The sequence below is a fragment of the Orcinus orca genome, chromosome 16, assembly GCF_937001465.1.
Source record: "Orcinus orca chromosome 16, mOrcOrc1.1, whole genome shotgun sequence".
Classification (NCBI taxonomy): Eukaryota; Metazoa; Chordata; class Mammalia; order Artiodactyla; family Delphinidae; genus Orcinus; species Orcinus orca.
In genome coordinates, this window is record NC_064574.1 from 27990606 (window position 1) to 28017597 (window position 26992).

General features: G+C 47.9%; 2 protein-coding genes across 2 annotated transcripts in view; both read left to right on the forward strand.

Moving 5' to 3' along the window:
* The window catches only part of BCL2L1 (BCL2 like 1), an 871182-nt gene that overhangs the window by 495084 nt on the left and 349106 nt on the right, over positions 1-26992 (forward strand). The window lies entirely within an intron of this gene.
* SOX12 (SRY-box transcription factor 12) lies at positions 15966-19223 on the forward strand. Its single transcript, XM_004272683.4, has one exon. The coding sequence runs from the start codon at positions 16462-16464 to the stop codon at positions 17398-17400; it is 939 nt and encodes a 312-aa protein (XP_004272731.1). The 5' UTR covers positions 15966-16461; the 3' UTR covers positions 17401-19223.

The window sequence follows — 26992 nt, forward strand, 5'->3', positions numbered from 1 at the left end:
TTTGGGGCTGGAATTCTAGAGTCACACAAATATATAATCTGTAATAATGCATTGAAAGAAACATACAGAGTGACATGTTTAATAAGGAAAACTGATCTGTTCTTGGGGGGGTCAGGGATAACTTCCCAGACAAAATGTTTGAACTGAGATCAAAAGATTATATAAGAAGTTAATTGAAAGGTGGGGGTGGGGGTTAAGTGGTGGTAAGGGTATGAGCCTAGGTTTGCGTAAGGATAACAAGTATAACAACCCTATAGTGGGAGGAGGCACAGTGGATTCTAGAAACCAAATGAAAGCCAGTGTTTAGAAACAAACCACTCTAGGTATTGAGGAAAGTGATGGGCTCTAGGCTGGATATTAGGAATGATTCCTAGAACACCATGGAACTGACCTACCAGGGGAGCTACTACCTCTTTCGCAGTCAGAAAGGAGCCAGGAGGCCATCACTGGAAAGGCCGAGTTTGAGAACACACTGCGGAAGCTGCCACTCAAGGACAGGATGCCACTGCCAATGCTACTGCTGGAACAGTGGAATGTCAAGCCCTTGAAGCCAGAGATCATACACTAGAGTCTCCACAACCTTACTTAAAAGCAAAATCAGCCAATATTGTTTGACTTCTGCCTACTACCACCTTCCAAACCTCATGTAAGTGTACCTAATTGCTGGAGCCCTAGCTGCAAGGGAGTCAGGAAATGCTTTTGCTTTCCAGCATGAGTAGCACAGAAAGCACACTAACAGTGGGAATGGGAGCTGTCTGCCGACCATCCACATCTGGCACAGCCAGTGTGGCTACAATGCAGAGAGGGGGAGGGAGATGATGGTACGAAATAAGACTGGAGATCTCTTGGGGAGGTCTGGTCAGCCATGTTTAGAATTTGAGTCTAAGAATGATGAGGCGCCATTGAAAAATTTTTGAGCAAGGAAGTGACATGATCACGGTTATATTTTTAAAAGACCATTCAGGATACTTTGTAGAGAATGGGTCAGAGAGAAACCCAGGTGTAGAGAAGTCCAGTTTACCAAGGTGACAGATTGAGGGTACCTTGGACCTGGATGATGCAGATAGAGAAAAGCAGGCAGGGTAAAGAGATTTTTAGGAGTTTAAGTTAACAAGACTTAGACATAGGCTGGAGGAAAAGTAAGTACCAAGGATGACACCCAAGTTTCCAGCTTCTGCAATTGGATAGATAGTGGGGCCACGCCCTGAGGTGTAGAATAGAGGAGAAAATCCAAGTTTGGGCGGAAGGTCTTCAGTTTGATTTTGGCTGTGTTGAGTTTGAGATCCCCGTAGAGGATGTCTAAAAGAAGGTGTGGGATGGGTGGTTCGAGATCCACAGGTCTTAAATTCTAAGGAGAGCTCTGGGCTTGAGATATAAACACAGGTGTCCTCTAGCAATGGTTTTCAAACTCTTTAACCACATTCCACAGAAGGTATACATTTTACATTGCAGCCATCCAACAGATACATATACATGTGTATACTTATATATAAATAAACAAGTTTATATATAGAAACAAGTTTCTATAGAAACAAGTTTATATATAGAAAGAAATAATATTATCTCTGTGGGTGGTGTGCTCTGATCTTTTCTATTCTATTGCTTCATTCTTTTATAAATGCTTATATGACCCATGAAATTGATTTTATAATCTCCTAATGGGTCATGAGAAAAAGCATAGGGGAGAAAGATTATAGCAACTCGGACCATACCTTATGCAACTCTGACATGTGAGAGTTTTCCCTGATGGAAAAAGATATCGTGACAAATTAATAAAGGACAGCCAGAAAGGGAGAAGGAAAAGAAGAGTGTAGAGACACATAAACCAAGGGAGGATAGTTATAAGTGGCAGGGATTAAATGTGTTGAGTGCTGCAAGAGGTCAAGTAAAATTGGCCTTGAGAAATGTCAAGATTCATAAGTCAGGATTGAAGAGTGCCCATTGGATTGAATAATGTGGAGGTCATTGGTGAAGGCCTTTTAGAGTGTTGGGAGAAAGAGGTGGACTAAGGAACAAGTAATCTTCCTAAAATGCCAATGTAGCACTCTGACCCTTTTACTCCCTCTGGGGCTCTCTACTGCTCTAGGGAGTCAGCCTAGCATACAACTCCTTTTGCAAGAGGCTTCTGGGTCCCTTTGGGACTTTATTCTCAGCCAGAGTGCCCATTTCCCTACTTCACGTCAACTTCAGGTGTGGCAGACAAAGAGCAACCAGGAGTTCAGTATGATGGAGTGTGGAATGGTATAAGAGGAAGCTAAGGAGTCAGATCATACCAAGTTGAAGGTGGAATTCCACGAGAGCGAGCGTTACCAGACGTGGGCAGAGCCAGTGGATCCATACAGCACCACTTGCTGGCTTGTCAGAGTGACTAAGAATATTTGGGGGAGGACATGTTTCATGAAAATAAACAGATATATTATGGAGGAGAATGCAAACTGCAGAGTTTTAAAATAAAACATGGACCAACATCTTTGGAAAGCAGTTTGTTTGGCACTATCAAAATTTTAAATTTACATAATCTTTAACACAGCAGTCATAGGAAATGAATCTATAGCTAAACTTGGACAGGTGCACAAAGATGTTATATGTCACATGTTATGTATGTTCACTGATGCATTACTTAAGGTACCAACCTGATTATCTATCAGTTATGTATCAATAGTAGTTAGGCTATGGCACATTCAAATAGTGTCACACTATGCAGCTGTTAAAAAGAACGCTATTTAAAACCATCTAAGACACATTTTAAAGTGAACAAAGCAAGGTATGGTATGCTACTGTTTACATTTTAATTTTACTTTTTTCAGCTTTGTTGAGGTGTAATTGACAAATAAAATTGTAAGATATTTAAAGTGTACCATGTGACAATTGATATATATATTACATTTTTAAATGATGGAATAAATATATACATATGCTTGTTTATGTATAGAATCATCTGGAAGGATATTAGTGAAATTGATAACTTGCTTCTGAGAAGAACTGGATATTTGGGATTGGGGCTGGAAGGAAAATGTATTTTCCATGGTATATCCCTGGGGGGTTTCTTTGGTTTTGTTTCTAACTATTTCATGTACTATCTCTGGCAAAAAAAAAAAAAAAAAAAAATTAAAGAAAAAAATGCAAAACACAACACAAGACTTCAAAGAAATTCCTGTAGACTCTGTAGAAACGGGAGTCCATTTCCTCTACCTTTAAAAATAAGACATTTTGATTGGGAAAGTTTAAAACTCTAGAGCGGCCAAGCCAACTCACTGGTCTCCCTGCTTCCAAGCTTGGTCTCCTTCCACCCAGGAAAATCGTCCCCAAAACAAAATTTGATCACATTAAGCCCCAGCTTAAAAGACCTTCAAAGACTTTGTGTCCTCCCTGGGGCCCACCAGGCCCTGCCTGGTCGCCCAGCCTCCTCTGGGCCTCACCCCCTCACCCTGGCTGGGCTTCTGCTACTCATTCCAGGAATTCACCCTCCCAGGCCCGTGGTTAACCCTTACGTTCCCTGGCGCTCAACTCTAATGCCACTTCCTAACGGCAGCCTTCCCTAACCTTCTAGACAAAACCCTCTTACACTCCCCTCCTTTTCGTGGTCACTGCAGGTACAATGATATGTTTATTTATGCCACGGTTTAATTAATATCTGCCTCTGTCTCTCGATTTTGAACTCCCAGAGGGCAGAGACCAGGACTTTTTTAGCTCTTGGTGATAGTTCCAACATTTCGCACTGTGCCTGGCACATAGTAAAAGTCCAATAAATATATATTGCACGAATGATCTAGAAATTACTTGGCTGTGGTTACAGATCAGGATATGTACCTCCTTATCCTTTTTTTATTCCTTTTTTTAAATTGAAGTATAGCTGATTTACAATGTTGTGTTAGTTTCAGTTATACAGCAAAGTGATTGTTTTACATATATATATTTTTTCAGATTCTTTTCCATTATAGGTTATTATAAGATATTGAATGTAGTTCCCTGTATGGTAGGTCCTTGTTGTTTATCTTTTTTTTTTTTTTTTTTTGCGGCACGCGGGCCTCTCACTGTTGTGGCCTCTCCCGTTGCGGAGCACAGGCTCCGGACGCGCAGGCTCAGCGGCCATGGCTCACGGGCCCAGCTGCTCCGCGGCATGTGGGAGCCTCCCGGACCGGGGCACGAACGCGTGTCCCCTGCATCGGCAGGCGGACTCTCAACCGCTGCGCCACCAGGGAAGCCCTGTTTATCTATTTTATATACAGTAGTGTGTATCCTCCTTGTCCTTTGTAAATGACACTCAAAGTATCCCTTAGCACACTGACTCTCTATTGAATAAGGGCTTATTCATTCATCTTCAAAAAGCAAATTCAAATTTTGGGATTAACAGATACACACTACTATATATAAAATAGATAGACAACAAGGACCTACTGTATAGTACTGGGAACTATATTCAATAACTTGTAATAACCTACAATGGAAAAGAATCTGAAAAAGTTATATACATAACTGAATCACCTTGCTATACACCTGAATCACGGTAAATCAACAATACTTCAATTAAAAAATAATAATAATTTTTTTTTGAAAAAATCGAATTCACTCCTTCAGTCTTCTCACTTTTGTTAAGGGTTTCCTTCAGCCTGGAGGTCAGGCCCATCCTCCCCTATTCCTCTGAGGGCATATCACTGAGACTTAGCCTGCATGTCCCCCACACTGTGAGGCACAGTGGATTGTGAATGCCTAGCTTCAACAAAACACTCCCTTATCCCTGGCAAGAGTAGCTCTGGCCCTGAGCCCTGCCCCTCCTCAGGGGGTGGGGAGGGAATCTGTAGGCACAAGAGGAACTGCCCACCCAGAGTCTGTGCCCTCCCTTTCCAGACCATTCTCTGAAACCCCAGAATTCCCTTCCAAAATACCTCTAAGCTCAATTAGAACCTTCGTGGCCTCAACCCTGGGTTCATCTCAGCTGAGGGCAGGTTGCACTGCCTGATGCACCCCTTACAGACCTGAGGCTTAGGTCTGTATTGCAAGAGACAGCTGGATGTGGCGGTTGGGGTGTCCACTCATACGTGCTGGGTCCCTCACTGATGGGATAGGAGGTAGCTGGACTGGGGTTGGATGCAGGATCCAGGGGGCAGCCCTCGCTGGGCCAACACACCCTGGCACAGACCTCCAAGGGTCCTGGAATTCTAATTCGAACCTGGCTTTTCCAGGTTGTTGTGAAAGTAGATCCGTCAAGGAGGAGAAGATAACATATTTCATTTAACACCTTAGACTGATGATGGATGTATCACTTCTAACTACAGAGACGTGTGGTATATGGGCCTCCAGCTGAACTCTTGTCCTGGGCACTGCAAATGCCCCTGTTTGGTTGTACCATTTCTTAGCTCAGACAAGAAATGTAAGCTCTCTGGGACTGTTTCCTTACCAGAAAAATGTGTTTAATGGTAACTGCCTTATCAGGGCTGATGAGAAAATGAAATAAAAATTCATGTAAAGGGCTTGGCAGAGTGCCAGACTCTCAGTAAACAGTAGCTCTCATCGTTAGTTTTTCCTTTTTGTCCTCTGGCTATCATCTCCCATGATTTTCTATATGACATCCGAACTGGTCTCTTTTGTAAGATTTCCACACTGCTCCTCCCTTCTCACCCACATAAGGATAACCCCCTATTCTCTCCACCTAGTCAAATCCTACTCTGTCTTAACAATTAAGGTAATAGCTGCTGGTGACTGCAGTTTACTATGTTTCAGGCATCGTATTAAGAGGTTGACATGCATTATCTCAACTCGTTGTGTTCTGACACCAACACAACGAGGTGGGTACTGTTTATCATTCCCCAAATACAAGGACACTGGTATCTGGAGAGTTGAAGCACTGTCATCTGGGGCCATTGGGAATGTGAACCCGGTCTTACTACAGAGATAGGTCTCCCAAATGCCTAGTCCCGATCCTGTTTGCCGCCTCCTCCGTCCTTCCAGTGCGCCGGCGAGACCTCTCTCCTTCAAGCCCCCATACTGAAGGCTGTCATACCCCGTCAGGTCTGTCAGCGGACTTTCGGCCTCAAAGGGCGGGCACTTGTCTCACGCCACGTTGCCCACATCAGGGATCCTCCCTCCTTCTCTCCTCTTTCTTCCTCCCTTCCTCCCTCCCACTAAGTATCTCGTTCCTACTCTGTGCTAGGCTTTGTGTTAGTTCACATGCAAAATGTTACCAATGGAGAGGTCAAGGGAGGATGGAATTATATGTCATTTTTCTCTTTCGTCTTTAACGCCTTTCTGTTTGTCTGATTTTTTTTCCAGTGAGCACGCAGGCCAGGTTTCTCGAACCCAGTTCAGATGCTGCTTTGCTAGGTTGGTTTGGTCGGAGGAAAGCCCTGTCCCCTTAACTCCCAGCCCCCACGCCTCCTCCACCAGCCCTCAAATCCAGGCCGCCCATCCCCCCTCCGGAAGGGGGGAGTTGGGAACGAACGCCGAAATCTGAGTGGCTCTTTCAAGCCTCCGTTGCCGTGGAAACCGGCAGCACAGGCCTTGGCGGTCCTTTACACCATCCTCCAGCGACGCAACCAATGGGCTATGAGCTCCATCCCAGGCGTCCCCGCCCCACAGCTGCCCGGCAGCCCACCAATGGGTAGGGCCCTAAGCTTAGAGTCCTGCCTTCCGCTCAGTGACACCGCCAGTGAGCTTCGGTCCTGCTCTCCCTCCAGCTTCAATGAAGCAACAAGACTCGATTTTTCAAAAAAAGGAATTCTCCAAATTAGAAGGAACTAGCAGTAAAGCCTCTGTCAGTTGCAGCCTGAATAATCTTTGGCTGGTATTTTATTTAAGACAGCAAAACTGTTCCAATTAGACAACAATATATGTCGTTCTCTACTAAAAAAATTTTAGGCAATGAAAATTTAGGCAATGGGGTTGATATCTGCTCTACGTGGATTTCTTTCAATATAGGTATTTTCATTTAATTTTAAATGATCAAGAAGCTAGTCATCTTTCTTTGTTTGTATTTCAAATGCATACAAAAGAAAGACGCTGAGTCATTGAGACATTGACCTAAGCAATTGGTAGCTGACTTTTATTGGACAAAACATATTAAAACTATAGGATAAATGAATATTTTTCTTAATCCATTGAAGAAGTTCCATTTTTAAGGCAGACTATGTAATTGCTTTAACACTCTAAAGTCTAAATAAACTAAATGTGTTTTTAAAACCCTGCCATCTTTTTAAAAATGAACTTTATTTTTTAGAACAGTTTTAGATTTACAGAAAAATTGCAAAGATAATACAAAGTTCCTATATCCCCCACCCATCCTGTTTCCTCTATTATCAACATCTTACCTTAATATGGTGCATTCGTTACCATTAATAGTTTATTCTGATTTCCTTAGTGTTTACTTAATGTCCTTTTTCTATCCCGGGATTCCATCCGGGATGCCACATTGCATTTATCTCATGTCTCCTAGATTCTTCTTGGCTGTGGCAGTTTCTCAGACATCAACAGGACTGATCACTGTTGGTGTTGACCTTGATCACCTGGCTGAGGTAGTACCTGTCAGGTTTCTCCTCTGTAAAGCTGCTCTTCTTTTACCCCTTTTCGTGTTCTCCTCTTTGGAAGGAAGTAACTATGCTTAGCCCACACTTAAGGAGTGGGGAGTAATGTTCTATCCCCTTGAGGGTGGAGTATCTGTGTAAGTTATTTGGAGTTTTTCTGCACTGAAGATGTGTTTCTTTTCCTCTATTTATTTAGTCATTTATTTACATCAATGGACTCATAGATACTTATTTCATACTTTCAGTTATAATCCAGTACTGCTTAATTTTGTTGCTCAAATTGGTCCAGATTTGGCCTTTGGCAGGCAGCTCTTTTAGTTGCCTCCTGTGTCCCTTTGACATATTCCCTTCTTTGTGTGTCTTTTGTTGTTCTTGAGCACTTCCTTACCTTCTGGCACTATATGTTGCCCCAGACTCATCTTGTATATCCCCTGCCCCAGTCCTAGAATTAGCTGTTTCTCAAAAGTCCAGATTCATCCTATTTCAACTAACAGAACAAAGAAATATATGTGCATATGCTAACCTGTGTACATAAACATATCTAAGAATATTTCTGTATGTAACCATGTGCATCTATATTAAGCTAAAGGTAAGGTCCTATTTATATTTCCAGCTCTAATCCATTACCACATGAATCACTCTAGCCTCCTCCCCTTGCTCATCAGTAAATTCCCACTCCAACGAGAAACCTGGCTCCCACCATTCACCAGTAAAAATGTATAGCAGCATCAGCATTGTTAACCCATACCCCTGTGGGAAACGTTATCAACTTTATGTACACTTTCTTTTGCTTTTAGTTTTACAGACCCCGCTCGTTTCTAAAGTTGCTTAAGTCAAGCTCGTTTCCCCCACCCCCTTTAATGAGGCTGTTTCATACATTTGTAATACAGTTTGTTTTGTCACATTCTGCATTCCATTTTGGGATCCTCCCCAGTCATAAATGATTTTTTAATTTTTCATGCATTAAGATTTGCTCTTTCTAATGTATAGTTCTATGGGTTTTGACAAATGCATAAGGTCTTGTTTCCACCATTATAATATACAGAAGAGTTTCACTGTCCTGAAAAGTCCCCTGTGCTTCACCTATTCAACCCTCTCCCCACCCCAAACCCTGACAACCATTAGATCTTTTTGTTGTCTCTATAGTTTTGCCTTTTTGTACATTTTCTTTTAAAGAGAATACACACAATAGAGTACTTTTGTTGTTGCTCTTGTTACAAGTCATTGACTTTTTTTTTTTTAATTTATTTTTTTGGGCGGTGCCACGCAGCATGTGGGATCTCTCTTCCCCCACCAGGGATCGAACCAGCACTCCTTGGTGCAAGCGCGGAGTCTTAGCCAGTGGACTGCCAGGGAAGTCCCACAACTCATTGACTCTTTACCATGCTCCATGTCCTGAAATATGCTCTCCCAATTTGCAGATGAGAAAACCGAGGCAAATCAGTTGAAGTAACTCCCTAAAAACTCATGACATTGAACAAAGTTTGACTTCAAATCCTGGGTGCTTTGATTGTTTAAAGCCCCAGTATGGGAGTCCTCTATATTTAGCCAATAAGGTGGGAATGACTTATTTCCCAGTTTCCCCAGGCAGTCCCAGTTTATTACTGTTGTTCCAGCATAATTATTAATAGTGCCCCCTTTCATGATAAAGAATATGGTCACCTCCAAAGGAAAAGTCTAATGAATTTCAGAGTCAGGTTGTGGGAATTGTACTCTAGGAAATGTGGAGATGTACCGATGGGGTGTGATGTGAGACACCAGATGGAACCCACTGTCCAGGTAAAATCAGTTCCTCCATCTAGTCACCGTCCCCTTCCTTCCCCCAATCTGATTATTCCCCAATTCCATCAGCCCTGCTGGTGCTGCTAAAATGCCCCTGATGCTGTCCTCTTCTCCCCATGAACATGCCTCCAGTTCTGGCCTCTCCTTGCTGCCCTGTGCTTCTCTGAGTCTCAAGCTACATCTTATGGACTGGCAACCCAGAATTCCGTCAGGATCTTTAAGACTTTGGGATTTCACAGAGAAGTTTAAAAAACTCCTCTCACCCCTGAAAAAAACTATTCATTTGAAAATTTGGAGATGGACAAAAATTGCCAACTTTTTATTTTGCCAAGTAAGGATGAGGAAAACCTCCATCTTCTCTATTAGTACTGCCTCTTAGAAATATAATGCAAGCAAAGTAAAAAAAAAAAAAAAAAAAAAAAAAAAAATTAAATAAGAGAAACAGGTGAAACTAATTTTAACATATTTTATTTAACCCAATATATCCAAAACGTTACAATCTCAAAACTATTAATGCGATATTTTAATTTTTTTTGCTAAGTATTTGAAAACCAGTGAGAATTTTGCACTGTAGCACATTTCAATTTGCAGTAGCCATACTTAAGTGCTCACGAGCTCCATGTGCAGTTCTATACCATTATTCAGTAAAAGAGCCCTGTAATGTACACACACACACACACACACACACACACACACACACACACACACGATCATAATCTTTGAATTTTTCAAAGAAGACATTTAGATGAATCAAGAAATGAATTACCTTGTTCTTATTGCTCTCCCTCTTTATTATGAATGTCTTTGAGGACCGTGCTGGTTCAAAGACTGATGTTTTAGAGCTAGACACAGTTGGGGTGGGTGGAGTTGCATGATGGTGTCTGTGACAGCCACGCCCACACCCGATTTGGCTCCTTCCTCCCTTCACTGAACAGGTATTGAGAGTCTGTGTTGTGCCAAGGTCTGCTAAGTGCTGGGGAGAGTGGAAATTAGGTGGGTCCTTTGATCCCATGGAGCTTCTGCTCTGCTGTGGTGTACCAAGTGGGGCTCTGCAGGCAATGAAAGGGTGTATTGTCTGCGGAGAATTTCAGAACAATAAAACTGATTGAACATCTCTCTGCATTTTATTATTACCATGTGCCCGCCATTCTAAACCATGTCAGTGTAAGACACTCCTCTCTGAAAATCAAGTTGTTGGTCTACCTTGAGTCCTAATGATATATTTGTAAGCTTCGAATCAGCATATTTTAATCACTTGTACACTAATAAACATAATCGCCTACAAGGAAGATAATTCAGAGCACTCCCAGCTATACATTCAGCCCCTAACACACACCAAGCCAGACACAGCTACACGCGTTAGTTTTGAGAATAAGTTCGTAACAGTCCAGAATTGTTCAAGCTCGCTTCCTGAGTACTTGTGTCTCCAGCCCCTTTGGTACAACATATGGCTGTGTTTAAACAATAGATTCAAAATAAACAATGGTAGCACAGTGATTAGGAAGCTGAAGAACCAGAACTTGAGTTGCTTCAATTCTGTCATTCTATGTGACCACTTGAAGCTGTTGTATTTAAAATTTAACACAGTGAAACAAAGAGTGAACGGCCAAGCGTGGTAACTGCAAATTTTATTATTTAGTAAAATAGTATATATAATATTATTATTATTTAGTAAAATTGTGTTTTACCGAATTTGAAATATATTTTTTATAGATTAATTTAATTTAATTAATTTATTTATTTATTGGCTGCGTTGGGTCTTCTGTTGCTGTGCCCCGTCTTTCTCTAGTTGCCACGAGCTGCGGGTGGCGGGGGCTACTATTCGTTGCGGTGAGCGGGCTTCTCATTGCGGTGGCTTATCTTGTTGTGGAGCATGGGCTCTAGGCGCGCAGGCTTCAGTAGTTGTGGCACACCGGCTTCAGTAGTTGTGGCTCGCGGGTTCTAGAGCGCGGGCTCAGTAGTTGTGGCGCATGGGCTTAGTTGCTCCGCGGCATATGGGATCTTCCCGGACCAGGGCTCGAACCCATGTTCCCTGCACTGGCAGGCGGATTCTTAACCACTGCGCCACCAGGGAAGCCCCTAGAATCATATATTTAATATTAAAATTGATTCTTATATTTAAAGTGATTTCTTATTTGTTTTTAAACTGTAATGTAATTAATGGAATGGAATGGAATTATTATTGCAACAGACCACTGTGTGGGTGTGTTTTTTCTTTTATTTTTCAAAGAAATATAGTAATATAATTGAAAAGTATGGATCAAATGCTCTTTTTTGTACTGTAATATTTATTTTTACCGACATGATTATGTATACAAAGTTCAATAAAAGAGTATTGTCACCATCTGCATTTCTTTTCTGGCCATTATCATTAGTATTATTCATTGTATTTCATGACTGCTGCTGAAAATAATGTCATTTAAGGGAGCCATCTGTTCTGAGTGTCAAATGAGCTAGGCAGGTCACTGTGCACTGCAGAAAAGGAACATGGGGTTAGGAGAGCTCTAAGGAGGCAGACAGAGGCAGGAGTGCTGGAAAGGGTGAGGGAATGGACTTCACAACACCCTGTGTGGGGAGGCTTGGTTTGTTCCACAAACTGAAATGAGACTTTTGTGACTAGAGAGTGGATCAAGACTGAGAAATTGGGAGAGGAGGTCAGATAGGTGAGCAGGGGTCAGACCAAGCTTGGCCTAGTGGGTCAGGTGAAAGTCTGGTGTTTATCTTGAGAGTAATGGGGAAACCACTGGTGGGTTTTAACAAGGGAAGACGCACGATCAGATTTTTGACTGAAAGACACCATCACTCTGGCTTCAGGGAGGAGAATGGAATGGAAGGAGATATGGTGGGTTCAGGGACCAGAAAGGAGGCTGGGCAGGTACCCAGATAAGAGATGATGGTGGCCTGGACCAGTGGGGCAGCAGTGGTCAGCATCTCTCCAAGAACCTTACCATCTATCTACCACAGTCTGGATTGAACAGCTCAGTGGTCAGCCCAGCCTTGAACTCCTGTGGCCTGAAAGGTTTAGACTCTGGGGCACCCATCTGAAGGGACTCAGGATAGCCTGTGTGCACTGATAAATATCACATCCCAGTGGCAGACTGGAGTTTTGGGTTTTGGGTTCCAAAATTTCACTTCCTTCTCTGGGCTCCCGGAGGAATTTGAGCACACTTACCATAGAGCACTGACTTTCATTTAATAAATAATTATTGAGCACCCACTGTGTGCCAGGCACTCTCCTAGGGACAGAGCAGGAAAAAAACCAGACAAAAATCTCTGCCCTCTTTGAGCTGGCATTCCAGTGGAGGGGAGATGGGCAAAAAACAAGTGAACAAATAAAATAATTCCGGAATGTGGTGAGTGCTATGAAGCATAGAAAGGGCGATGAGTTAGAAGAATGCAAGCAAAAATTAAGATATCTAACAATACAAAACTTTGGACAGGATATAGACGAAGAGGATCTCTTCTATGTTGCTTGTGGAAAAGTAAATTGATACAACTTGGAAGTTTCGAATCAGCTTATAAAAGTTAGCACTCACATATCCTCAGATGCAGCTACCACACTTCCCATAAAATACCTGGGAGACCTTCTTGCACTTGAGCACCAGGAACACATTTAGGATTGTTAACAGGAACACTGCTCATAAGAGCAAAAACCTGGCGATAATACAAATGTCCAGGGACAGGACACTAGATAGAAAAATTGTGGTACATTCCTGCAGTGGAAAATGAATGAACCCCCCACGGGTGCAATAATTTAGATGAATTTTGCCACTATAATATTGAGTGAGAAAGTAAATACCAGAGTATTACATACAGCATGATACCCTTTTTTAAAGCTAGAGGCAAGGGAATATATTTTGTTGGGGTTTTTTTAATGTTTATTTATTCATTTGGCTGCACTGGGTCTTAGCTGCGGGATCTTTGTTGCTGCATGCAGGATCTAGTTCCCTGACCAGGGATCAAACCCAGGCTTCCTGCATTGGGACCACAGAGTATTAATTACTGGACCACCAGGGAAGTCCCAATGAAAATATTCTAAAATTGATTGTGGTGATGGTTGCACAGCTCCCTTAATATGTCATTGAATTTTATACTTTAAATGAATGAATACTCTGGTATTTCAATAAAGCTGCTAAGCTTTTTATAAGTGTAAAGGAAGACTCAGGATAGACATTACATCAGGTGAGGGAAAGCAGGGGATGGGATGGGAGAGAAGTTCATAGGGAAAGGTGGGTTATTATCCATGTTCCAGTTCCTGTGTTGGGTTGCTGATTTCACTGGTTTGTTTTCGTTTTTTTGTTTTTCTTTTTGCAGTATGCGGGCCTCTCACTGTTGTGGCCTCTCCCGTTGCGGAGCACAGGCTCCGGACGCACAAGTTCAGTGGCCATGGCTCACGGGCCCAGCCGCTCCCGCGGCATGTGGGATCTTCCCGGACCGGGGCACGAACCCGTGTCCCCTGCATCGGCAGGCGGACTCTCAACCACTGTGCCACCAGGGAAGCCCTGATTTCACTGGTTTTTACTATATTATATATAAATAAATATATACAAACATGAACTGAACCAATCATGGACAATGATAACAATGTCACAGACCAACAATTCTGTGTACCTGAGATGCAGGGGAATGTGGGTGGGTGGCAGCAGAGAGTGGTCAGGGCAGGCGTCTCTGGAGAGTCCATGTTAACTGAGGCTAGAATGAGATGGACCAGCCATGTGGGGATGGGGTTGAAGAGTTTACCAGGCTGAGGAGACAGCATGTACAAAGGCCCTGAGGTGGTTCCAAGCCTTCTGTGTTTGAGGAATATCCAGGAGGCCAGTACTTCAAACTCTAATATAGTAATGGCAGCAGCTACAGGGCCACAGTAAGACCTTTGAGAGGCCCTAAGCACTGAAAAGACGGCAGTGCCCATCCTATGTAATTTAAAATAAGACAAATATTAAGTAGGAAAAGTGTAAAAGTGTTAGAAAAAATTTTTAAAGCTTTTATTTTTCCCAGGATCACTACTTTGATGCCTTTTTTTCTTATTATGTTGGTGTTTCTAGGTTGGTGGTGCCCTGAGTCTCTGATAACTAATATTTGTTGTGCATTTACTAGATGTCAGGGATGTGTCTACATCCATTATCCCATTTAATCTGTAAAATAACCATATGAGGAAGAAACTGCTTTTTCCTATTTTAAGGACACGCAAAAAGAGGCACCCGGAATATGAATACAGAAATTCTGACTCCACTGAGCAATGAACCGTACAAGCTACCGTTGTTAAGATTCAAACTCGGGGGTCTCCAGATCTCAGCGTCCAATAAGTAAACGGAGAAACCATTTGGTCGGGAGCGGAGCCTTCTCCTTCCGAGTGCCCTGTGCCTTTAAGAGTCGCCCCCTCCCGCCGGCGAAGATCCAATTTCCCTCCCGGGCACCCAGAGCAATCACCCCGCCCCCAGCGTCTGCGGAGCCGCACGCAGGTCCTCCCTCCCCCACCCCACACCCTCCGGCTGGGCTCTCCGCACCCGCCCGCCCAGGGGTGGGTGAGGTCTACAGCCTGAGACACGCACCTTCCAATCCGGATACTGCCCACTATGCCCCAGCAGAATGCTACCATAGAGACCCCCATCCCGACCCCTCCCAGCTCCTGATTCCGTGGAGGGACGCTTCAGCGCCCCCACCCATCGCCCGGGCCCACTGCGCGGTGAAGGTGACCTCCCCCAAGGGGCAGCACACGCCCAGCAATGCCCGAGCGGGCTCACACGTGGTGAGATGGGAGCGCGCAGCCCCTCCCCGCCACGCGCCTCGAGCGTGCGCCTCGGACCCGCCCCTTGGCCTGGCTCCGCCCCCGTGCCCGCGCACGCTTCTCCAGACCCGGGAGGGGCATCGCGCCCTAGTCTGGCACCAGGCTGGTCTAGGTGTGGCGTGGGACCTGGGAATGGGGCACCCACGCATCTTCGAACCTCGCCTGAGACGTGTGAAAAACGGAGAGTTCGTCCTACTCAGGACCCTCGGCTGGTTAGGCGAGGTGCCCCGGCCCCTTCGTGCGCTGAGGGAAGAGAGCTGGGACCGCGAGCCTAGGATTCGAGCCCTAATCTGCAGATATTTGGTGTTTCCTACCTGGAAAGTGGGCGTCATGTGCCCTTCTTTCTCAGGTCCCTCGTGGTGCCTCAAAAGAGAAGAAAAATATAAAAGGGATTCGGTTCATTGGGCCCATAAACATTTGTTGAGCGCCTATATGGCTGGATACTAGGCAGGGGCTACATCAATGATACGATGAGGTTTTTGTCCCCTTAAGGAGCTTTCCTGAGCCTAGGTCTCCTCACCTTCAGTTCTGGGGCGGCTAAAAAAGACGCCCCCGAAAGAGGAGGGAGCGGAGGTCCTACCTGGCGGCAGGTGTCACTGAGTAAGCTAAAATTTCAAAGGCAACGCGGGGCGGGGACAGGCTTTCTGGAGCCAGAAGGGAAGCACGCTCGGCGTCCACCCCCCGCCCCCCACTCTCCCGCTAGTCCCCAGCCTAAGAAAAGAAACCGACTTCATCCGACACCCCCAATCCCAGCCACAAGACCGCCCAGCCCCGCAGCGCGAGCCCCGCCCCACTTCGGCAGCCAGCGATTGGGAGATGCAAATACCAGGTTCTCTGCCCAGCAACGGGTGACGCGGCGCCCGAGCGCGAGGCGTGGCCCGGCCGCAGCCCAAGCGGGCACCTCGGTGTTTACACGGGGCGGCCCCGCGCGCGCCGCAGCGGCCCGCAGACGGAGAGGGGGAGGGGTGGCGCGCGCGCCGGCGGGGCCGCGCGGGGAGAAAGACACTGGAAGGCGGCGGGGCGGAGAGAGGCGCGCGCGGGCCGCGGCCGAGCAGGAGGCTGCAAGGAGAGCCCGCGGGGGCCTTGGGAGTGCAGTTCCTCAGCCCCCGCAAAACAATGTGTGGCGTGCTGCGGGGTGCAACTTGCCGGAGGCGGCGGGGGCGCGCCGAACCCGCCTGAGACCGCGCCGCTGACCTTCTCCCCCCGCCGTCCGTTGGGCCCGAGCGCCCAGCTTCTCGCTCCCCAGCTCGCGGGGGCCGGGCCGAGCTGCAGGGCGGGGCCGCCCCTCCGTCGCTGCTGCCTCCTCCCCCACCCCCAGCCGCTGAGGATGCGGACGGCCCCCGGCGGCGTCTAGCGGCCCCGGGCCCAGGCGCGATGGTGCAGCAGAGGGGCGCGAGGGCCAAGCGGGACGGCGGGCCGCCGCCCCCGGGGCCCGGGCCGGCCGAGGAGGGGGCGCGTGAGCCCGGCTGGTGCAAGACCCCGAGCGGCCACATTAAGAGACCGATGAACGCGTTCATGGTGTGGTCGCAGCACGAACGGCGGAAGATCATGGACCAGTGGCCCGACATGCACAACGCCGAGATCTCCAAGCGCCTGGGCCGCCGCTGGCAGCTGCTGCAGGACTCGGAGAAGATCCCGTTCGTGCGGGAGGCGGAGCGGCTGCGCCTCAAGCACATGGCGGATTACCCGGACTACAAGTACCGGCCGCGCAAAAAGAGCAAGGGGGCGCCCGCCAAGGCGCGGCCCCGCCCCCCCGGCGGCGGCGGCAGCCGGCTCAAGCCCGGGTCGCAGCTGCCTAGCCGCGGGGGCCGCCGAGCGGCTGGAGGGCCTTTGGGGGGCGGCGCGGCGGCGCCCGAGGACGACGACGAGGACGACGACGAGGAGCTGCTGGAAGTGCGCCTGGTCGAGACCCCTGGGCGGGAGCTGTGGAGGATGGTCCCGGCGGGGCGGGCCGCCCGGGGACAAGCGGAGCGTTCCCAGGGGCCGTCGGGCGAGGGGGCGGCTGTCACCGCCGCCTCCCCGACTCCGTCGGAGGACGAGGAGCCGGAGGAAGAGGAGGAGGAGGCGGCGGCGACGGAGGAAGGCGAAGAGGAGACGGTGGCGTCGGGGGAGGAGCCGCTGGGCTTTCTGTCCAGACTGCCCCCCGGTCCTGCCGGCCTAGACTGCAGCGCCCTGGACCGCGACCCAGACCTGCCGCCCCCCTCGGGCACGTCGCACTTCGAGTTCCCGGACTACTGCACCCCCGAGGTTACCGAGATGATCGCAGGGGACTGGCGCCCGTCTAGCATCGCCGACCTGGTTTTCACCTACTGAGCCCACCGTCAGCGGGGCGCGCACGCCCCCTAAACCAGCTGTTTACATACAGGAATCAGGTATTGGGGCCCCTCGGAGGCCGAGGCTGGCACCCCATCTCCCGCACAGCCTCCCCCCTCCTAGACGTGCCCAACCCCCTTCAAATCCAGACATGCCCTTCCCCCGCAGACACACCCCAAGGCAGCCCAACCCCCACCCTTTCTCCGACATCCAAGCCCCTCCCCATCTTACCCCCTCCCGCACAGCCACCAGCAGCCAGCCCCCCCTCCGATACACCTCCCGTCCTCTCCAAGAGACCTGTACCCCTCCCCCATTTTGCACACGCCCTTCCTCACGGCCGGAGGACACGCCCCTGCCCTTGCTCCGGACTCCCTCCGCCTTAGCCTGGCCCGCCTCCTGTCTTGTTTGGGGGGGCGCTGCAGCTGGGCGGCCCCGCGCCCTCCTCCCTTGCCCCTCCCTCCCAGGGAGGGGGAGGGGCCCGTTCCTTTTCCCCGGGAACACTGGGATCCGCCCCCTTCTCGCGCATGCTTAATGCTTCTTGGGAGGAGGGAGCTGGTCCCAGTCGAACCTCACGCCCCTGTCAGATCCAGGAAGAAGGGGGGCGGATATAGAGCGATCCTGAGAAATCTTTTGATCCAGGAGCCACGGCTTCCGTTCAACCCGACGGGGCGTCACTGCCTTAAATGGGAGGAGCACTCGGAAGGGGGAGAAAGAGACTAGCCGGCCCGGAAGGGTTGGTGTGGAGCTTGGAACTCCCAAGTGGCATAGCCCCTTTTCCCTTACGGGGTCGCCCAACCCACGTGCACCCACCCCTCACCGACTGCATGACTGCCTCTACAGCTTGTTTTGGTTCCAAGAAGCCTACCTTTCTTTCCCCCACCTGGGAATTGGGGGCAGGGTCTTTCTCTGGAAATCCTTCAGGAGAGAAAGAGAAAACTCAGAACCAAGACACGTAACAGTTTGTTTGGGGACAGGGTCCTTATGCTTCACACGCCCCCCCCCCCCAAGTGCCCTTATCACCTCAGGGCACACTCTCAGCCTGGGCTCCTTCCTAAGCCCACCGCCCCTTCCTGTCATCCAGGTCCCTCTGCCTACAGTATTCAGTGGGAGAAACTGAGACACGTTGGTACTAGGGGGTTGAGACTGAGGCGTAATAGCAGATGAAGTGGCAAGAAGAGCCCCACTTTTCAGCAGCTGGCTTCAGAGAGACCATCGACTGGGCCAGTGAGACTGAAGGGAGGGTCAGAGTAGTCTTGGGCCGTTTGCGCCTAGCGCTGCTGCATCCAGTTCGGGTGCCCTCGGAAACCCTGCCCCTGATGCTGTTACCCCTGTTACTCCAGCTCCCCGCTCAAGCCCCGCCCCTCCGGCCTCCCCACGCCCCATTTGCCCTCACTACCTGTATCTCACCGGCGTGTGTTCACCCTCCTGGGTGTGCACACACTCTCATTCACACACACAAATCTCAGGAACAAACGGTCCCAGAGTCCTCCGGGACCCCTGCCCAGGGTCTCTGCAGGTCTCTGCCCCACGCGTTCCCGTCGCTGACAAAGCCACCAGCTGCCTCCTTTAAGCTTGGTGCTCCGGCTCTGGGCCTTTTTGCGCGCGCTCTCTTTCTCTCTTTTTCTCTCTCTCTCTCTTTTTTTTTTTTTTTAAGAAAAACAACAACAAAAAAGACAATGAAAAATCCCAGAAAACGTCATGTGAGTGAAGAGATGTCACTGTCTGTGGTCTTGGAGAACTAGTCTCATAGCTGAGGGGAGGGGGCACTGGCACCCACAGCAGGACTTCTGCCAGGACTGAATAAAGTGTATTTGCCCCATCTCGCCCTGTGCTTCTACATGTCTTTGCCTTTCCTCAACCCTCCCCAAACAGTTTGGCAGATTCAAGTCCATGTGACTTAGCACCATGCAGGAAGAGGGGGGGTTCCAGGGCAAGGAGGCACCTGGCCCCTCTAGGCCTCTCTGCTCCCTCTATCTCAGGACTCCTGGTCTTCATTAAGGATGGCAGACTCATCCCTGCAGAGGCCAGGCAGGTGACATGAATGAGAGAGTCTGGGTGGACACTGGCTTCATGACCCACTTCAAAGGGAGCAACTGCTCACTTCCTGCCGTTGTGACCCTGTGGGAATGCAGCCCACTGTGGCCAGGGGGCTAGATTTTTCAAGAGAAGATGGCAATCTGGATGTTTCTGTGAACATCTCAATTTCAAAATGAAAGCTGAGTGAAATATTTTTAAATCCTTGTGGACCAAGTGAAACACGTGTGCAGGCACACCTAGCCCAAGGGGGCCAGTTTGACCCTGCCCTTAAGATTAAGAATCAGGGTTGAGCCTGGTACCACCACTGAGCACCTGTGTGACCTTGAGCATGTTAACTTCACCCTGACTCTTCTTTCCACATGTGTAACGCAGGGATGATGATAATACCTGCTTCACAGGGTAAAATGAAGTTCGAGGTGAGAAGCATTTAACATGGTCCTCCATAAATTGTATTATTCCATTGTCCAGAGGAGGAAACTTAGGGTCAAGGTGCAGAAGCAACTTGTAAAGGGGCTTCAAGCAGCCAAGGTCAGGGCCCCAAATTTTGGTTTCCGTCTCCTGGTGAAGTGTTACTTCAGGGTGCTTGCCTCTCCCTCCCTGTTTGAATCTGCAGATGGTGTTAGGCTGGCGGTTCAGGGTGTGGAGTAGTGGGGTTCGTCCCCATGCCTAGCACGTAACTGGCCCCCAGTGTAGATGTTTTGAATGACTGAAGAACAGCAGCAGAAGCCACAGTGATTCCTGCCCATGAGATTCTTACCAGTGTGTTTTGGGAACTGAGATGAAGGCTTTTCAAAACTTTGTCCCCCTACACCTGTCCGCCTAATTCTTCCTCTACCAGATTCAATGAATTCCTAAGGTTGGACAAAGCCTGTTTCCCCAGTAAGAACCAAGGCCAAGTGTGCAAGTCTCATTCACAGAGGGTATTTGGGGACTGGGATACCCATAGATGCTTTAAAAGAGGACTAAAGCAGGTTTGGGAGGGCTGGGCACCTATAGAAAGGGGGCTTGGGGCCTCAGGAGTTACAGTGAGCGCTTCCTCTTGGCCTCTGATTGGAAGCGAGATTGACCACAAATCAAAACAAAACCTTTAAGAAAGAAAAGGTGGAAGAGAGCCACTTCACCCAGGGCAGCCTGCATCTGGTGTCCGAATGAGCACAGGTGTAAAAGCCTGCCACTTCAGTGCAAGGTGGGACAGACACAGGGAGTACCTGCCCCCCACCCCGCCAGGTCCTCACCCCAGGGCCCCTCCAGGGTGGCTGAGGCTTTGCCTGGTCAGCAGCGCAGTTTGGCTTCCTGAACCCAATTCTGTCTCCTCCCTCTTCTTTTCACAGGTGTTTATCCCTAATAAATATCTTGCACCCCAAACTCAGTCTCCGTGTCTGCTTCTGGACAACCCAGTCTGCAGCGGATGGTGGAAGGGGCTGGACAAAGGGAAGGGGATCACTGGCCCAGCAATTGCAGCTGGGCACCTCTGATACCCACTCCCTCAGGAGGAGTCTCGTTTCCACCAACACTGTCAGCCCCAACCTCGGGGCTGCACGCTTTCCACCCTTTCCAGTCGGCCTCAATTAGAAACTCCGGCCTCAGCCCACAAGTCACTCAGGGCCCTCTGCTGATGCCATTCTCATTCGCAGTCCCTCCCCTGGCCTAAGCTGGAGAGAGAGGCTAAAAGTCTGTGTTTGCCCTTCACGATGCCCTGGGAGGGGGAGGGCAGGGGGCGTGTAAAACGCCAGGCCTGAGACGGTGCTAGAGTACTGCGGCCCTTGGGCAAGCGCCTCCCTTCGTAGGCCTTAGTTTCCCCCGGGGTGATGTGGGGGAGGAGGAAATACGAATAGAAGTGAGACCATTTATTGTTATTTTGTTTCCTTCCATTTCTGAAGGAAATGAATTCTGACCTGTGAAAGGTGGGGGCGAGACCTGCTTATGTGGACTTTGGGGACGCCTAGTGGCTGAGAGGAGTAGGAAGCATTGCGGGCGCGCGGTGGAGAGGTTGCAGGGTGTGTCCCACTCTAATCCCCCTCCATTCATGCTCTCGGATTCATCTCTGGGTCAGGTTCCTGGCCGGGGCTATTTGAGCTATCTTGGTTCCAGGGCTTTAAAAACGCCTATACGCTGATGTATTGGCCACCTATTCCTATGTAATGAAACGCCACAAGGTTAACCGCTTAAAACAGCATGCATTTATTATTTCATAATCTCTGTGGGCCCAGGGTCCAGGCATGCCCAGCAGAGAATCCTGGGTTCTTTGCTCAGGATCTCTCAAAGCTGCAGTCACACTGTTGTCTGGGCTGCATTCCTTTCTGGAGCTCAGTGTCCTCTTGCAGAATCACGGGGTGGCGGGCTGAACTCAGTTCCTTGTGGTTAAAGGACTGAGGCCCCCATTTTCTTCCTGGCTGTCAGCTGGTACCACTCTGGATTCCTAAAAGCCACTCAGTTATTTTCTTCACAGGCCCTCTATCAGTGTGGAGGCTTATTTTGTCAAGGAGCAGCAGGAGAATCTTTCTGCACCTTCAAGTCACTTGGCTCAAGGAAGGCTCTCTTTTAAAGGGCTCACCCAGGGAAATGGTCCTTTTGATTCACTAAATATCAACTAATTTAATCACATTTACCTTGATCACATTTATGAAGTCCCTTCACCCTTGCCGATAATGTAAGCTAATCACAAGAGTGACATCCGTCATGCTCCCAGGTCTTACCCACACAGAGAGGAAGAGCTTATGTTGGGCACGCACACCAGGGAGTGGGAATCTTGGGGGCCACCTTAGAATTCTGCTTATCATAGCCGTAGCTTCTTAAGCTTATAGCTCCATCCCGACACTGCCAGACTCATTATGTTTAGCTGCCTTCTTGTCGTCTTCACTGGGATATCTAATTGGCACCTGAAACTTGGCATGTCTAAAAATGAAGTGTGTTTCCCCAATCCTCCCAAGCCTGCTCCCCCACCCACATCTTCACTTCTTCACATATTACTTTAGTTGGCCTTTTAAGGCCAGCAAACTTGACTCTTCTTTTCCTCATAGCTTCATATCCCTTATAGCCTATTGGTTCTATCTTCAAAATGTGTCCTGTGTCCTATCACCTCTCACCTTTCCCATGGCCACCCTCCTGGTCCTGCCCCCATCATCTCTTGCCCAGTATCCTTTACCAGCCACCTCGCTGAATTCCTTGCTTTCTCCTTTGCCCCATTCAGTCTTGTTACCCACAGAGCAGCCAGAGGAATCTGTTTAAGCTATAAATCAGACCATATACCGTCTCTGCTCGAAACTCTCCAATGGCCCCCATCTCATTCAGACTAAAAGCAAAAGTCCTCAACAAGGCCTGTGAAACCCTGTGTGATCTGGCATGTGGCCCACCCTGGGACTCATCCTTGCTACTTTGTCCTTCTCTCACCATGCTCCAGCCACCCTGGCTTCCTTGCTGTTCCTCAAAACTGCCAAGCACACACCCACTACAGGCCCTTTGCACATGCTGTTCATTCTGCTTGAAATGCTTTTCTCCCAGGCTTGCTCTCTCACTTCCTTCAGGTCTCAGCTCCAATGTCACTAACTCAAAAAGTCTTCCCTGACAGTTCATATAAAGTATCACCTCCCCTTACGCTATCCCCTTACTTTGCTTTATTTTTCATAATAGCATTTATCACTATCTGGCATTTATCATATAAAGTTTTATTTTGTATGTATCTCTCCAATTAGTATGTAAGCTTCATGAGGAAGGAATGGCCTCTGCACTGGGCTCCATGCCTCAGCTCATTCAATCACTCATTTGCTCACCCATGCAACAAACATTTATTAAGGGCCTGCTTTGCCACGCTCTGTGCTAGGTGCTGGGTGTACAAAGGTGAAAAAAACAGACATGGTCCATCCTCACTGAATCCTCAGGTCTGGGGAGCAGAAAGACCCATAAACACAGGGGTGGAAATACATTGATGGAGATGGACAGTGGGGCTGGGGGGACACAGAGGAGGCCCTTAATCCAGACATGGAGCAGGGTGTGGTCAGGTCACCTCCTGGAGGAGGTGATGTTTAAGCTGTGACTGAGACCTCAGTGCATTGTTGTGGTTTTAGGACACGGCTACAAGTTCTTTGACATTCCTCCCATAAATTTCCTCCCTCTTGAATCTGGGCTGGTCTTCGTGATCTACTTGTAACTACTAGAATGCAGGAATGAGGCTGTAGGTTTCCAAGGCTAGGTCACACTGAACCACCGTAAGAAGTCCAACAACCCTAAGACTGTCACATGATCAAGAAACCCCAAAACACGTGGAGGGACCACACGCAGGTGCTCCAGGTAATACAGGCACTGCCAAGGCTCCAGACACGTGAGTGAAGAAGCCTTCAGAGGATTCCATCCCCTAGTCATTCAAGTCTTCCCAGGTGAGGCTCGGCCACCATGGAACGGAGACAAACTGCCCCCTCTTGCGCTGCCTGAATTCCTGACCCACAGAGTCCATGAGCAAAATGAAATGACAGTTATTTGCACTATTCAGTTTTGGGGACAGTTTGTTATGCAGCAATTAAAACTAGAATAGTAGGATGAGGCAGGTACGGGGGAAGGTTGAAGCTTTCCAGACACCAGTGAGAGCAAGTGGGAAACTCGGCAAGAGAGGCTGACATGGAAGGAAGTCGGTTGTGGCTGGAGGGGTTGGGAGGAGAGAGGAGATAGACTGGCAAGAGCCTGAAGGGCCTTGAAGGCATTTAGACTTTATCCTGGGTCTCCAGACTGCAGCTCAAGGGATCATCTGAACACATAAATCTGACCACTGCTGCAAACTTTTCAGTGGTTCCCTATCACCTTCAGGATAAAGTCTAAAGTTCTTGGCCTGGCATTCAAGGCTCTTTGCGGTTGACTACTGTCTTATAGACTCTTCTTCAGCTATCAGCTCTACCCAGTGAAAATGCCCTATCGTGCCATTTGTCTTTGCTCTTCTTGAGAAATTGGAGGGACTTTGGGCTAATCACTTTGCCTTTTGAGGACTCAGTTTCCCCATCTGTACAGTTAGGTGGTTGGGCTAGAAGTGTTTAAGAGCATATCCAGCCTGGCTTTCCAGAAGCCTATGGAACCTGCCTGTCTAGCTTCTTCCAGGTTGCCTAGCAATGAACATCAATACTCTCCCCCTTCCTCAGAGGTTTCTTAGCAACCCAATTTCTCACCCTCAATTGTTTTCAGGGTTTCCTACTAACTAAATGAATGTCAAGTTCTGCTTTTTCTCCTCCAAAAAAATCTGAGACCAAGGAATCTCTTTGGAGACCTGGATACAAACCCAGAATGGCAAGAAGCCTGGGTTTGAGTCAGTGGATGATTTGCTGTAACACTTAAAGAAGCTACCTGACATCTCTGGCTTTTATTTCAGATTATGAACACCTATCAGGCACTTTCCCTGTTCTCTTGTGTGTGTTTGAGTCAACTACTAAATTTATTCACTCTTTCAACAGATCTTTACTGAGTGCCTACTCTGTGCCAGGCACTGTCCTAAGAACTGGGAATTCATCATGAGCAAAACAGACATAATCCCTGCCTTCATGGAGCTTACACTCCAGTGGATGGAAACACACAATCAAGAAACTGATAAATCTATACAATAATGTCATGTAATGAAGGTGGTAAAGTATGAGGAGAGGCTACTATTTCAGACGAGGTGGTTGCATCAGTCAAGAGAGGCTAGGAAAGCCAGGAGAGGAAGGGCAGAAAAACCCTAGCTTCTCCCTTTTTCCCACCCACCTCTGCCTCCCATTGGCTGAGCTCAGCCGGAGGCCAGCTGGCAAGGGAGGCTGTGAAATACAGCCTCCAGGGGTCAGCTCTCCAGAGCAGGGAAAGAACAAGGAATGGACTGGAAGACAAAAAGGTCCAGAGCTGCCTTGTGACCCTTGGGAGGTCCACAGGTTTTTTCAGTTCACTTCCTGCCTATAAGCTGTTGGGGACCCCAGGATCTTTTTTTTTTTTTTTAACATTTTGATATTTTAACAAAAATTGTGGTAAGATATACATAACATAAAATTTACCATCTTAATCATTTTTTAGGTGTACTGCTCAGTGGCATTAAGTAGCCACATTGTTGGGTAACCACCACCACTGTCAAAACTAAAACTCTCTGCTCAGGAATCCGATAACTGCCCATTTACCCCTCTCTCCAGCCCCAGGCAACCACCATTCTCCTTTCCGAATCTATGAATTTGACTACGTACCTCATATAAGTGGAATCGTACAGTATTTGTCTTTTTGTGACTGGTTTACTTCACTTGACAAAATGTCCTCAAGGTTCATCCATGTTGTAGCATGTGTCAGAACTTTCTTCTTTTTTAAGACTGAATAATATTCCATTGTATGCATATACCACATTTTGTTTATCCATTCATTCGTGGACAGGCACGTGGGTTGCTTCCTCCTTTTGGCTATTGCTATGAATGGGTGTGCAAATACCCCTTCAAGACACCCTGCTTTCAGTTCTTTTAGGCATATATCCAGAAGTGGAGTTGCTAGATCATAGGGTAATTCTATTTTTAATTTTCAAATTATTGCCATACCGTTTTCCATAGCAGCTACACCACTTTACATTCTCACCAACATTGCATAAGGGTTCCAGTTCCTCCACATCCTCGCCAACCCTTGTCATTTTCTGTTTTTGCTTTTGTTTTTTTTTGATAGTAGCCATGCTAATGGATGTAGGTTCCTAGGATTATTTTGGGATTTGAACAGTCATGGGCTTTTTATCCCAGGCTTGTGATTTTTTTCGGCAGACAGTTAACTCAAAAACTTAGGCTTCAGGACTTCCCTGGTGGTCCAGTGGTGAAGAATCTGCCTTACAATGCGGGGGACGCGGGTTCGATTCCTGGCCAGGGAACTAAGATCCCACATGCCGCGGGGCAGCTAAGCCCATGTGCCACAGCTACAGAGCCCACGGACCCTGGAGTCTGCACGCCACAACTAGAGAGAAGCCTGCACACCGCATTGAAAGATTCCCGCATGCCTCAATGAAGATGCTGCATGCCACAACTAAAAACCTGACACAGCCAAAAATAAATAAAAATAGATAAATAAATAATAAATAAGTCTTAAAAAAAAAACCACTTAGGCTTCTTATCCATTTGACTATAGCCAGTTTCATGTACAAAACCATACCCACAATATATTTCAACACATAGTCCTTAGGTTTGCTTTGTTTCTCTTTCTTACCCCAAAGAGCTCTTTTTTTCTTACCCCAAAGAGCTCTTTTTTTTGGAGGGGGGCTTGTGTGGGGTTTTTAAAAAATATTTATTTATTTATTTTGGCTGTGCTGGGTCTTAGTTGCAGCACGTGCAATCTTTTAGTTGCAGCATGCAGGATTTTTAGTTGTGGAATGCGGACTCTTAGTTGTGGCATGCATGTGGGATTTAGTTTCCCGACCAGGGATTGAACACAGGCCCTCTGCATTGGGAGCGCGGAGCCTTACCCACTGGCCCACCAGGGAAGTCTGTATGTGTTTGGATTTTTTTAAATTTAATTTTTAGTTTTTATTGGAGTAGCAGTGTTTGCGGTACGCGGGCCTCTCCCGTTGCGGAGCACAGGCTCCGGACGCGCA